General features: G+C 37.9%; 1 protein-coding gene across 5 annotated transcripts in view; it reads right to left on the bottom strand.

Moving 5' to 3' along the window:
- Positions 1-12,830, bottom strand: part of IQCH (IQ motif containing H) — a 256,643-nt gene that overhangs the window by 87,529 nt on the left and 156,284 nt on the right. For 3 of the 5 annotated variants that reach the window (XR_007519882.1, XM_049905656.1, XM_049905654.1), the window contains exons 14-15: positions 8,809-9,081; positions 3,562-3,753 (exon numbers count right to left, since the gene is read on the bottom strand). The exons of 1 other annotated variant lie outside the window; for it this stretch is intronic. Coding sequence is in view for 3 of the 4 variants with exons in the window: in XM_049905656.1 (XP_049761613.1) it covers positions 3,562-3,753; positions 8,809-9,081 (465 nt within the window). In the remaining variant the exon portion in view is untranslated. The remainder of the gene's footprint in view (positions 1-3,561; positions 3,754-8,808; positions 9,082-12,830) is intronic. One more of the 5 variants, XM_049905657.1, reaches the window with a different exon arrangement.

Raw genomic sequence — 12,830 nt, 5'->3', positions numbered from 1 at the left:
AGGCAGACAACATTCTTTCCTTTCATTCTTTCTCTGTCCCCATCAGTCCAAGCTGATGGATTTTCTGCTGTGGTAGTTGGTTACTATCCATCAGTCCCAGGCTTAATCTCTTTAACTAAAGACAATGTAGACATGTCCCTGGTGAAAAGAGAGAGGGCAGAGTGGGACCTGGAACCATACTTTTTAACCTAAAGATGACCCTGTGTTCATCACAAAATGAGAATGCTGTTCATCAACTACATGACTTCTTTCCATGTGGAAGTTTTTCAAGGTAAGATAATGTTATCAATTGGGCACTCATACTTTGATCAGTTCAAATGACTAAGCCACCAAGAAAAAATGAAAGAATAGTGCTCTGTCATCATTGTGGCCATCAGGTAACATTCTGCTTTCCCTAAAATCACCTACATGTCTACAGTAGTCCCTCAGTATCCACAGGGGATTGGTTCCAGGACCCCCATGGATATCGAAATCCACAGATGCTCAAGTCCCTTATATAAAATGTAGGAGTATTGGCATATAACCTATGCACATCCTCCTGTATACTTTAAATCATCTCTAGATTACTTATAATACCAAATACAGTGTATATGCTATGTAAATAGTTGTAATACAGTACTGTATTGTTTAGGGAATAACGATAAGACATGAGGCAAACAATGCTCAAAGAAAAGAGTGCTGGAGAGAGACTGAGGATCTGTGAAATGGTGGGAGACTACAGCAGGGTATGCCTACACATGATTTCATTCACATAGATTCAGCATACTGCTCAGTGTGTGGCAAATTCAAGTTTTGCTTTTTGGAATTTTCTTTTTTTTTTCTGAATATTTTTGATCCACAACCATTTGAATCCACAGATGTAGAACCCTCGGATACAGAGGGCTGATTGTATACTAATTTTTTTCAATGTGACTATAGCTTTTCAGCATCTCTTGACTCCATGACTTTGTTTCAAGTCTGAATTGCAAAAGGTCAAATAAGTCTGGTTCTACATTAGATAGGAGCAAAAAAAGATGATCTTTATATTAGATATTTGAGTCTATGGTGAATATTGCCTACATCAAAAATCAGTATCTGTATAGGTTGCAAAAGAATCTCAAAACAGTTCAAATACCCATAAACAGCACTGTTTTTAATCTGTTGCCTACAATATACCAAGGAGAAAAATCATGGTATTGAGTCATAAATTGCTATGCAAATGATGCTATTTGTAAGTATTAACATAATTTAGTGCTTACAGTCATATTCTCATTTCTAATAATTCTCCCAGAATGGAGCCTTTCTCTGGACTCTTAGCCTGCAGGATAGTCTTTCATCAAGAAGCTGAAATTTTTAATAACCTGCCAGCGTATGTTTTGTATGTGCCAGGGTAGGCTTGATGACACAACATCTTCATTATCAAAAGAAACAGGTCTACAAACTGTAATAGGACATTAAAACATGCCTGTGCCCATAAAGTAATGTTTTCATGTCTAAATGTGCGTCATTACCATGGTCTTCTGGAACAAAAGAGAATTCTAATCCTAAACTCTCAAGAGCTACACTCAATGGGGATTGCGGTACACTTCCACTCTGAATACGATTGAACTTTGAAGGCAAAAGGTGTCCTTAAGTCTCCTACCAAAAAAAAAAAAAAAAAAAAAAAAGCTTTTCAGAGCTGCTGAATTTTTAACTTTTATTCTCGGTTGTTCACTTCATCAAGCCTAAGCACAGGCCCCAAGAATGTAAAAAAATTCCTGAATAATTACTTTTTCCATTGTTAAGTTTTTAAAAATGATTTAGGTAGATTATTAATTATTCAAGAGTTTCACATTTAAAAACATTAACAATAACGCCAAATGTATGTGGTGACTATTGAAAATGGTATTTATAATAATTGAAATTAAATAATGTACAGTCAGGCTCCTAAGTACAACTAAGCCAACTGTCAGCATTTTACTTTTTAAAAAAACTTAAAGTCAAACATTTCAAATTTATCATAGTCTGGCGTTGGGAGAGTCCTTTAAAAATTATTGGTTTGAGATACTGATAGTAGCAATTGCTTTTCACATTAAAATTTCAATTTTTTAAGGAAAAAAATCAAAGTTTTTTAATCTCAACTGTTTCGCTTTAAAAAGAAAATTCTGCACAATATGAAATAAAATCCAGTTCAAAGTGAGCACAAGGGAAACCTCTATGGATTTCAAAATTAAATACATTTTCCTTGTTTTTTTGAAGAGTAATTCACTTTGGTATCCTTTAAATAATATGTAAAAAGCTGGCAGTGACAGGTAACTTCATTGAGCCCATTCATTGATGGAGGCGAAAAAGGCCCAGGACAGATCATGGGGAGAACAGTAACATTCATCAAAGGGAACTCTCTCTTTTGACTGTTCTCTAGATATATTCATCATTCCACTTTCGCCAGAACAATGTGGTTTCCTCTAGTGTGCCTCTCCCTTTCTATCACTGTGTCCTGATTCATAGACCACTGTACTGGGACGCTTAAAGCAGAGGTAAATCACTTTGCACAGCCCACTGCTATGTATTCGGGGAGGGAAGGAACCAGTTAAAGGGATTCGCATCTGAATTTTCCTAATCAGTTCTGCTTTAACCAGTAGGTCGGCCAAAACAGGTATCTGGGATTAAGAGAAGCCAGATAAATTCAGGTCTCTGGCTGAAAACTAAGGCAGCTTTTCAAATGGCGGGTTTAATTTATATGTTAAGCCATATGAAATTATTTTAGTATTTAAGTATTTGGATGGACCGAGAGGTTGTATAATTCATCCCCCATGATGTACATGAAAAAATCTACACACATATACTCACATGCTAAGACTTCCTACCTATTGCTCAGCTTTTGTTGGGAGATTTTCCAGCTGGGATGTACTATTTTCTCAGCATCTTGTGGGGATCAGCAGATGTGTAAATTTCCTTGAGTTATTTTCAAAAACATATGAATGCTGACAGAATGCTATTATATCTTAGCTTCCAGGTGACAACTACTCACTAATAGAATTTTTCTCTCATAATAAAACACAGGTAGCTTAATAACGACAGTTTTTAGAAGTACATGATTAGACCCACTTCAAGCAAATGATGAAATCTGAATCTTACTTGAGTAGTTAAAAATTACTTCCTAGTTATCATAATGGGAAATCCTGGTAGCGTAGTAGTTAAGTACCGTGGCTGCTAACCAAAAGGTGGGCAGTTTGAATCCATCATGTACTCCTTGGAAACTCTATGGGGCAGTTCTACTCTGTCCTATAGGGTCACTATGAGCCAGAATCGACTCGAGGGCAACGGTTTGGTTTTTGGCTTTTAATTATCATAATCGACTTGAAGATATGAACGAAGACTGTTAGAACCCAAGGGCTGGACACTTAAAATATTCTGACTAACCCCATTCATTCTGTATCAAAGAACTAAGACTCAAGTGAGGCAAAATGACTTGCTTAAGATCTCCCTGTTGGTAGGTGACAGAGCTGAGCCTAGAAGAAAGTACTTTCATCTTCTAGTGAGCCTTTTGCTTCATCTCCTGTTTATAGACACTGAGGGTTTGAGCTACCCTTGAACACTTACTTGTGCCCATTTCTTGCTCCAATCTTCTTGACTATATCTGCTGTTCTCCTTTAGGGCCCACTTGTAGCACTTTAGGTGGGAGGAAATGTCACAAAATGCAGTCCCGTTTCCTCCAAATTCATCGTTTATTTTAAAGATCCAGCGCTGGATTTCCAGGTGATCAGTGATTAGCTGACTCAGCTGTTCTATCATCTGTGGGGCCAAAGACACAGCAACATTTAATGCAGCTAGTGTCCTGGCATTCCTTTTTTGTTGCATTTACTTACTTGTACTTCTCATGTGCCTTTACTCCCAATGGTCTAGTCATTCAGTTATCTTCCAGTTATTAAGACAGACTGGGAGAGGTTTTAAGGGATGTAGATATGACATGAAGAAATCATTGACCAACGGGACCAAGGATATATTTAAAAGTATAGTCTTAGTCATAAGAAATTCTGATATTACCGTCTTGCTGGCTTGTGAAAGCAAAATAAAAAATTCTTGAATACGTGTAATTGAATCTTGGTATTGTTTTCTTTTTCAGAGAACTGTGTGTTTACCTATTGATTGATCAAATGATTTTTTTATAGTTTCAAGACTAGAAGGAGCTATAGTCTGAAACTTTAACTGTTTGGAGCTTTGTTGGGCTTTTAAATGTTACAGTCTAAAAAATATTTAATATTTTTCCTCATTAATATACATGAAGTACATTGTTTGACTGGTCAATTGGCCATTTGTGACGAAGTGTATCATATGAACAAAACAGATAAAGGAGATAAAACATTCATGGAAGCAACTTTCCTTGAATAAACACCTACCATACATTTTATTTTAAATAGCATTCTCTCAAGAATTGGACTCAAATACATGGAAATTTAAGGGATAGAAGTTCAAGCTCTAATATCAAAATGATAAAAGTAATAACATAAAAATAATTAATATTAATGACATCTAGCATTACCAGACTTTCACTAGGAGCCAGGCCCTTGGCTAAGCTCTTTACATAAATTTTCCTCTTTAATTCTTAAAATAACCTATGAGATGTTGTTGTTTGGTACTGTGGAGTCTATTTGCAACTCACAGCAACACTATATGACAGAGTAGAACTGCCCAAAGGGTTTTCTTGGCTGTAATTTTTTTTTGTTTAATTTTAGAGGCGAAAGTTTACAGCACAAATTAGTTTGTCATTCAAAAATTTATATACAAATTGTTTTGTGACATTGTTTGTAATCCCCACATTGCGTCAGCACTCTCCCTCTTTCCCTTTCCACCCTGGGTTCTCTGTGTCCATTTGTCCAGGATTTCTGTCCCTTTCTGCCTTCTTATCTTTGCTTTTGGGCAGGTGTCGCCCATTTGGTATTGTATTCTTGATTGAACTAACAAGCACGTTCCTCATGTGTGTTTTGGCAATGATCTTTATGGAAGCAGATCACTAGGTTTTTCTGCCATGGAGCCACTGAGTGGGTTCGACCTGCCAACCTTTCAGTTAGCAGCCTGGTACTTAACCATTGCGCTACCAGGGCCCCTTAACCTATGAGAAAGACACCATTATTAGGCCCATTTCACATATCAAGAAATCGAGGCTTGGAGAATTTAAATAACTTGCCCAAGATCACACCTCAGTGAGTAGTAGAGCTGGGACTCAACCAGGTTGCTCAGATTCCAAAATCTATGCTCATTCCCTCTCTCAGCCTGCAGAGGTGGAGGCGAAGGGTGAGCCAGAGAAATAAAGTTGGAAGAGGAGCAAGAGAAGCAACTTGCCTTAAAATCAATAAATCATTTGCAGTGTGTTTGAATCAGATAATAGTCTATAGCAAGATGACTTAATTAGAATACTGCCCTAGCAGAGCCTTGGAGAAAAGCAACTAATTAGACCACAAAATGACTTTTTTTCCTGTCTTGTCTTATCTTCTCATCACACTTTCCAGTCTCTACTTCTCAGAAAGTAACAAAACAATATTAAACATTCTCTCCTGAGCCTCCCACCTGCTGTTCTTGGCTATGATCTCCTGTATTTAAGTCTCTGCAATACTCTCATTCTCTTCTCTTTTTGAGGAGTTCTATTTGCCCACCAAATACTTTTTTTTTTTAAACTAAACAGTGTGAAAGGGCTCAAAATTTATAGTTCTGCTGAAGTCTGTAGCTATAAGATTAAAATTATTTTTGACTAAAGGCAAGATATGTTTTCTTGAGTTGTATCTATCCAGCACATCTTCCTGGGGACGTTATACTACATTACATTGTGGAAGTGACATCAAAACGGCCACACTACAGATCCCTGCAGGCCCCCATGCAACCGTGGGGTTTCAATTAGGTGAAAATGGAATTGTTTTAGCTCTCTCATAATCCAGGAGTATCTGTGGATAAATTCACTGTTTAAATGGTAAATCTTCTGGTCTATGCACCCCAGTGGTGTAGTGGTTAAGTGGTACGGCTGTTAACCAAGAGGCTGGCAGTTTAAATCCACCAGGCGCTCCTTGGAAACTCTATGGGGCAGTTCTACTCTGTCCTAAAGTGTCGGTATGAGTCGGAATCGACTCGACAGCAGTGGGTTTTACGCACCATATGGCCATGAACACACAGCTTAGGAAGGTTTTTCAATGTGCCTTTGAAGTTACATCCCTTCTTTCTCTGATGCTGGTGTATTAAGAAGATAGATATTCTACATGCAATCCTATTTTGCTGCCTATGATCATGCTTTGTGGAAGCAGAAATTGTCTCTGGTCTGGCCTATTAGTATCTGATAAAAACTCTTCCGCTAGAGTGTAAGGAAAGGTGTTCTGGCACAGCCTCTGTTATGTTCCATACTGCACATGTGGAGGTTTCAACTACTAACAGAATTATCTGTTTCTTCCATATCCTATTATTTGTTGCTTCTGAGAATCCTATAAATGGGCTTCTGTTGATGGATCCCCTACAGTAATGGAAAGGATCAATAGTATTGTAAAGACTGCCCCACTGGAAAGAATTATGTGCAATCTTTAAGTGAAAATTGAACAGTGCTGTAAAACAGCATCACCATTTTTGATTATTTAACTAAAGCTGTCAATATTTCATAGAGACTACATGCCAGAAAGACAGCTTGCGCAGTTACTTTCTGCATCAAAATTGGAAATGCTCACTATGCTCACGCTGGATTCTTAAGAAAAATAAATTACTTAATCTTAAACCAAGTGACTTTATCCTATTTCCAAACATTTATCATTTTCTGCTTGAGTCTATCTGTTTAAAAGACGTAATATGTATTTTTTATTTGTCACTCATTTTATACTGGTTAAGAACAGAAATGGAAAAATGACTATTGCTAAAACCTAGCTGATAGTCAGGACTATTTATTAACCTAAGTTAAAATAATCACAGCTTGCCTTCACCGGCATTAAGTTTATGACGCACATCAGTAAAAAGTCGGTGTTGCTGATTCATCGCCATCTGCAAATTCAAAATGCTGATACCCTCAGATAGATTAGGCAGGCTAGTCACTGCCTAGAAAAATGTCAATAGAGTAATTTTTAATGATCCAGGACGTATGTTTTCCAAATAAGTAGAGTGGGACTCAGTTATACCTTGGTTTATTGTTATATCAATTTGCACATACCATAGGTCAAATGACAGCCCTCAAATTTGTCTTTGAGAATGTTTTTAATGCTACTTTTGAATACCAGCACTAGAGGGAGGCTTTACAGCATTACATATGCCTGCACCTTTAATCACAATCAAAAGTTTAAAATATTTCAGAGCAAAGATTGCCTGAGTTCTCATCAGTGAAGATGAAAGCAAGACTCAACATAACTATTGCGTGTAATGAAAAATTTTTGAAGATTGTTCAATGTAATGTGCACATATGGAACTGTATCATTTAAGAATGTATTTCATTTTAGTTGCATTAAGTCTTGTAGCCAAGTATTCTACTGGGAAGCAAGGTGAAGCAATCTACTTTGTTATCTTCAAATTGCACCGAAGACTAATGACTATAGACATTAAGCACCAGTTCAAGGACAGCATCTCTATGCCACCTTCTAGAATTTGTCTGTACCTTTTCCAGACTTGGAGCTCTGGTGGCACACTGGTTAAGAGCTACAGCTGCTATTCAAAAGGCTGGCAGTTTGAATCCACCAGCCGCTCCTTAGAAACCCTATGGGGCAGTTCTACTCTGTCCTATAGGGTCGCTATGAGTCAGTATCAACACGAAAGCAACACGTTTGTTTTTTTTCCCAGACTTGGCTGGGGAAAAAAGTAGCTTCTTTCATAAATACATGGGTTGCCATAAAACACTCCAGCAAGACTGAACCCGACTGAAACACTAGGGAAATGTAATAAGTTAATAGTGTCTTCAAACTAGTCTCAGAAAAGTATCATGATCTGGCTGCTGAGAGCAGGAAGGAGATCTCCAAATATCGTCCCTCACAAACTCTCTCATCATGCTTGGTCCTTTGGTTTCCCAAGCAGTGGGTGGTTGGGATAATTTGTGGTTGGCTCAGAGTAATGGTCAAGAGATGTACTGAAACAGAGGTTAGGAAATGCTAATAGCCATTTGTCTTTTTCTTTCCTTTATTATGAAAACAGATGGCAGTTAAATGGGAGAACACCTGCCAGGGATAACTCAAAGAAAAAAATTTTTTCTAGTGGCTAATGTCATATTTCTCCAAATATTCTGGGCCCTGTCTTCTGGAAGAATGCATAACCAAGGCAAAACCTGGAGGCAGATAGTTTTATTCCTTGAGCTGGTCCCTTCCCCTTTCTGGGCTCTATCCCCTTCTCCCTTTAGGGTTCCTTTCTGGAGAGCCCAGGGATTTTTTACAGAGCCAAGGATGCCTGCAGCTCTCTGCTGCAGTAGCTCTCTGGCTTGGCAGAGAGGCTTATTCCCTGGAACTTACCAAATCAGCTCCTCTTTTAGTTAAAACTGACTCTCCTATTCCTTAGGGGCCTATGAAATGACTGGCTAGCTGATACGATGGTGAACGAATCCACGTTAAGGCATTAAACACTGATAGTACATTAGTGCGTTAGTCCAAATAACATACACATTTTAGCGGGGTTTTCAATGCCTTAATCCAAACGAGTAAGTATTTTAGGAAATCCAGCAATGTCTGCAAGGCCAGCAGGAAGATGCTTTGAAACATTAAGGCTTAAAGTCTATCTCCTCAAATCAACTCAAGTATTCCATGTAATGTTTATTGGGCAGGGCTGCCTTTAGTAGGCCCGAAGGTACCACAAGGTCTAAAGGACATGAGAGATTTAAACAGAGCTTCAGTTGTCCACCCCACATACCTGTTGCTCATTATAGATGTCACATATTCCAGGAGGGACTGGCACATTGGCATGGCTAAAGATCTGTTTACTTCCAGATTTGGTACTATACACATGAGCTAGGTTAGGCTCCGGGCCCAGGATGGGTAGGTTTAACATATCAGCCACGGCTAAATCATCTCTGTGGAGGATCCCACTGACAATGTAGGCCTCTTTTCCTTGGATGAGATTTTTTATTCTTTTGATTGCTTTGGGACTGTACATCAGGTGGGTAGATAGGCACATATGCTGCTTCTGGGGAAAGATCACATTATTCTTGTTAAAAGGTGTTCCTCTTCTAGACCATACACCTAATTTATAATGTTGCATGCAATAAATACGTTATTAATAGCAGGCTGGGTTATGACCTATCCTGTTGTTTAGCAGTTTAAATTGATAAAAGCTGTTGGGGTGAGGCTCCATAATCGCTCACATCTTTAGTGTGTTGGAAATAGGCTCACTGGGAATAGAACTAATTACCACACATCTGTATTTATTTGATCCACACGGAATTATCCTTCTGTCAGAAGGAAAAGAGGCTGGCTGTCTTTGCATAATAGTGATTCATCTCTGCAACACTTCTGGCATGGTTTAACACTAAAGCGCCTGGAAAATCAATACAAAACATCAAGAAAAAGCCCTACTATATTCTTCACCACATAGAACTCCTAAACTGGCAATTTTTTAAATGATTCAGTAATAAAAAGGCACTTGACCTGATACCCTCTCCAAGAATCTACCACAAAGTCCATTTCAGGGAATATGCACTTTTGCAAGGATTATCATGGTTCCAGTCGACAACTCTGGAAAGGATTCACGAATGGAAAATATTTTGAATTTTTCACCAATACTCAAATGCATTTTCCAATAAAGAACTCTTTTTATTTTTGACTATTTAGACTCAGCTCAGCAATACATGAGACTGTTTCATTCAATTAAATAAATAAGTCTGGTATGTCTAATATGTGCAAAGGACAGGGCCAGATGGTCAGCAAACACCAACACTAATATAACCACATCTCTGCTTTCAGGAATAGGGACACAAATAAAAACAGGTAATGCATAACTAACATAAGGCAGATAAGGGTCATACAGAGTGACAGAGAGCCTTGGAGGTATGGAGGAGGGAGGCAGAGGCCACAAGCTGGTGGAGAGAGCTGAAAAGGCAAATTACTCACTCTCTTTGTGCCTTAGTTTCCTCATCTGTAAAATGAGGATAACAATAGTGTTACCCATCTCACATGGATGCTGTGAGGATTAAATGAGAGAATACATGTAAAGCATTTATAATAGTGCCGTGGACACAAAAAGCACTCAATGAATGTTAACTGGTATGATTCTTACGAAGAGGTTGGGGCTGAGGTGAGCTTTTAAGGATGGGTAGGTATGTGAAAGACATTACCTGAGAATGGAATACAAGACCCCAAGATTGTATTCACTTCCTCCAGAGAAGAGTCACCATGGCACATGCTTGGGTTTTGGAGTCAAATAGATTTGGCTTTCAATCCAACCCTATCACTTATAAGATACATGAACCTGGGCAAGTAATTTAGATTCTCTGAGCCTAAGTTTCTCCATCTGTTAAACTGGAGTAAAAATACCCATTTGATAAGTTGCTCTCAGGATAAAATAAGATCATGAATGTAAACCCATGGTATAATGAATGGCATTGAGTTGATACTCAATTAATGGTATTACAGAGAAAACACTCTTTTAAAATCAAAGCCATTTGAAATGTTTTGTTACACACAGTTTTAGTGATCTAGTGTTGCTGTAACAGAAATACCACAAATGGTGGCTTTAACAAATGGAAATTTATTTTCTCACTATTTAGGAAGCAAGAAGTTCTAATTCAGGGTGCCAGCTCTAGGGGAATGCTTTTCTCTCTCTTTTGGTTCTGGAGGAAGGTCCTTGTCTCTTACGAGCTTCTGCTCCTGGGTGATCTTCCTCCATCTCTGCTTCCTTGCTTGCTTGTTTAATCTCTTTTACATCTCAAAAGACATTGATTTAAGATACAACCTACACTAATCCTGTCTCATTAACATAACAAAGGCAACCCAATATCCAAATAGGATTATAACCACAGGCATAGAGGTTGGGATTTACAACACATATTTTTGGGTTACAGGATTCAATCCATAACACATACATTTCACCATAATGAAAAAATCTTTTAAGAGTTTAAGTGAAAAAAAAAATGAAGTCAATAAAAATGTCAGTGCAATTAGAAAATCAATGTAATCCACCACATAAATAACACAAAAGAAAAGAATCACATGATCATCTCAATCAATGCAGAAAAGGCATTTGATAAAGTCCAACATGCATTCCTGATAAAAATTCTCAATAAAATACGTATAGAAGGGAAATTCCTCAGCAGGATAAAGGGCATCTATACAAAACCAACAGCCAACGTTATTCTTAATGGAGACAGGCTGAAAATACTCCCTCTGAGAACTGGATCAAGACCAGGATGCAGTTTATCACCACACCTATTTAACATTGTGCTGGAAGTCCTAGCTAGAGTAATAAGGCAAGAAAAAGAAGTAAAGGTGCAAGAAACCAAATGAGACCTACATAAACGGAAAAATATGCCATTCTCACGGATAGGTAGACTCAACATTGTGAAAATGTCAATTCTACCCAAAGCAATCTACAAACACATTGCAATCCCTATCCAAATATCAACAACGTTCTTTAATGATATAGAAAAACTATTCTTTAACTTTATATGGAAAGGAAAGAGGCCCCAGAGAAGTAAAGCTTTATTGAAAAAAAATAAATAAAGTAGGAGGACTCGCACTACCTGACCTCAGAACCTTCTATACAGCTATGATAGTCAACACAGCCTTGTACTGGTACAACAACAGAAACATTGACCAATGGAACAGAATTGCGAACCCAGATGTAAATCCAGCCACCTACTGTCACCTGATCTTTGACAAAGGTCTAAAGTCCGTTAAGTGGGGAAAAGACAGTCTTTTTAACTAACGGTGCTGGCAAAACTGGATGTCCATCTGTAAAAAAAAATGAAACAGGATCCACACCTCCACCATACACAAAAACTAATTCAAAATGGATCAAAGACCTAAATATAAGAAGAAAAACTATAAAGATCATAGAAGAAAAAATAAGGTCAGTGACAGAGTCCCCTAATACACAGCATAAATAGCATACAGACCATAACTAACAATACACAAACATCAGAAGATAAGCTAGATAACTGGAATCCTCTAAAAATTAAACACTTATGCTCATCAAAAGACTATAAAGAGAACCTACAGACTGGTAAAAAATTTTTGGCTATGACAAATCCGACAAAGGTCTAATCTCTAAAATCTACAGGAAAATCCGGTACCTCTACAACAAAAAGACAATCCAATTAAAAAATGGGCAAAGGATATGAACAGACACTTCACCAAAGAAGACATTCAGGTGGCTAACAGATACATGAGGAAATGCTCTCGATCATTACCTATTAAAGAAACGCAGATCGAAACTACCGTGTGGTACCATCTCACCCCAGCAAGGCTAGCATTAATCCAAAAAACACAAAATAATAGATGTTGGAGAGGCTGTGGAGAGACTGGAACACTTATACACTGCTGATAGGAATGTAAAATGGTACAACCACTTCGGAAATCGATTTGGCGCTTCCTTAAAAAGCTAGAAATAGAAGTACCATATGATCCAGCAATTTCACTCCTTGTGATATATCCTAGAGAAATAATAGCGTTCACATGAATAGATATATGCACACCCATGTTCACTGCAGCGCTGTTTGCAATAGCAAAAAGATGGGAAAAACCTAGGTGCCCATCAACAGATGAATGGATAAACAAATCATGGTACATACACACAATGGAATACAATGCAACAATAAAGAACAATGATGAATCTGTGAAACATCTCAGAACATGGGAGAATTTGGAGGGCATTATTTTTATGCTGAGTGAAAGAAGTCAATCACAAAAGGACAAATACCGTATGAGACCACTATTGTA

This window comes from Elephas maximus, chromosome 13 (assembly GCF_024166365.1).
Source record: "Elephas maximus indicus isolate mEleMax1 chromosome 13, mEleMax1 primary haplotype, whole genome shotgun sequence".
NCBI lineage: Eukaryota > Metazoa > Chordata > Mammalia > Proboscidea > Elephantidae > Elephas > Elephas maximus.
The sequence above is the reverse complement of the archived record's forward strand: the minus strand, read 5'-3'. Positions and strand labels throughout refer to the sequence as shown.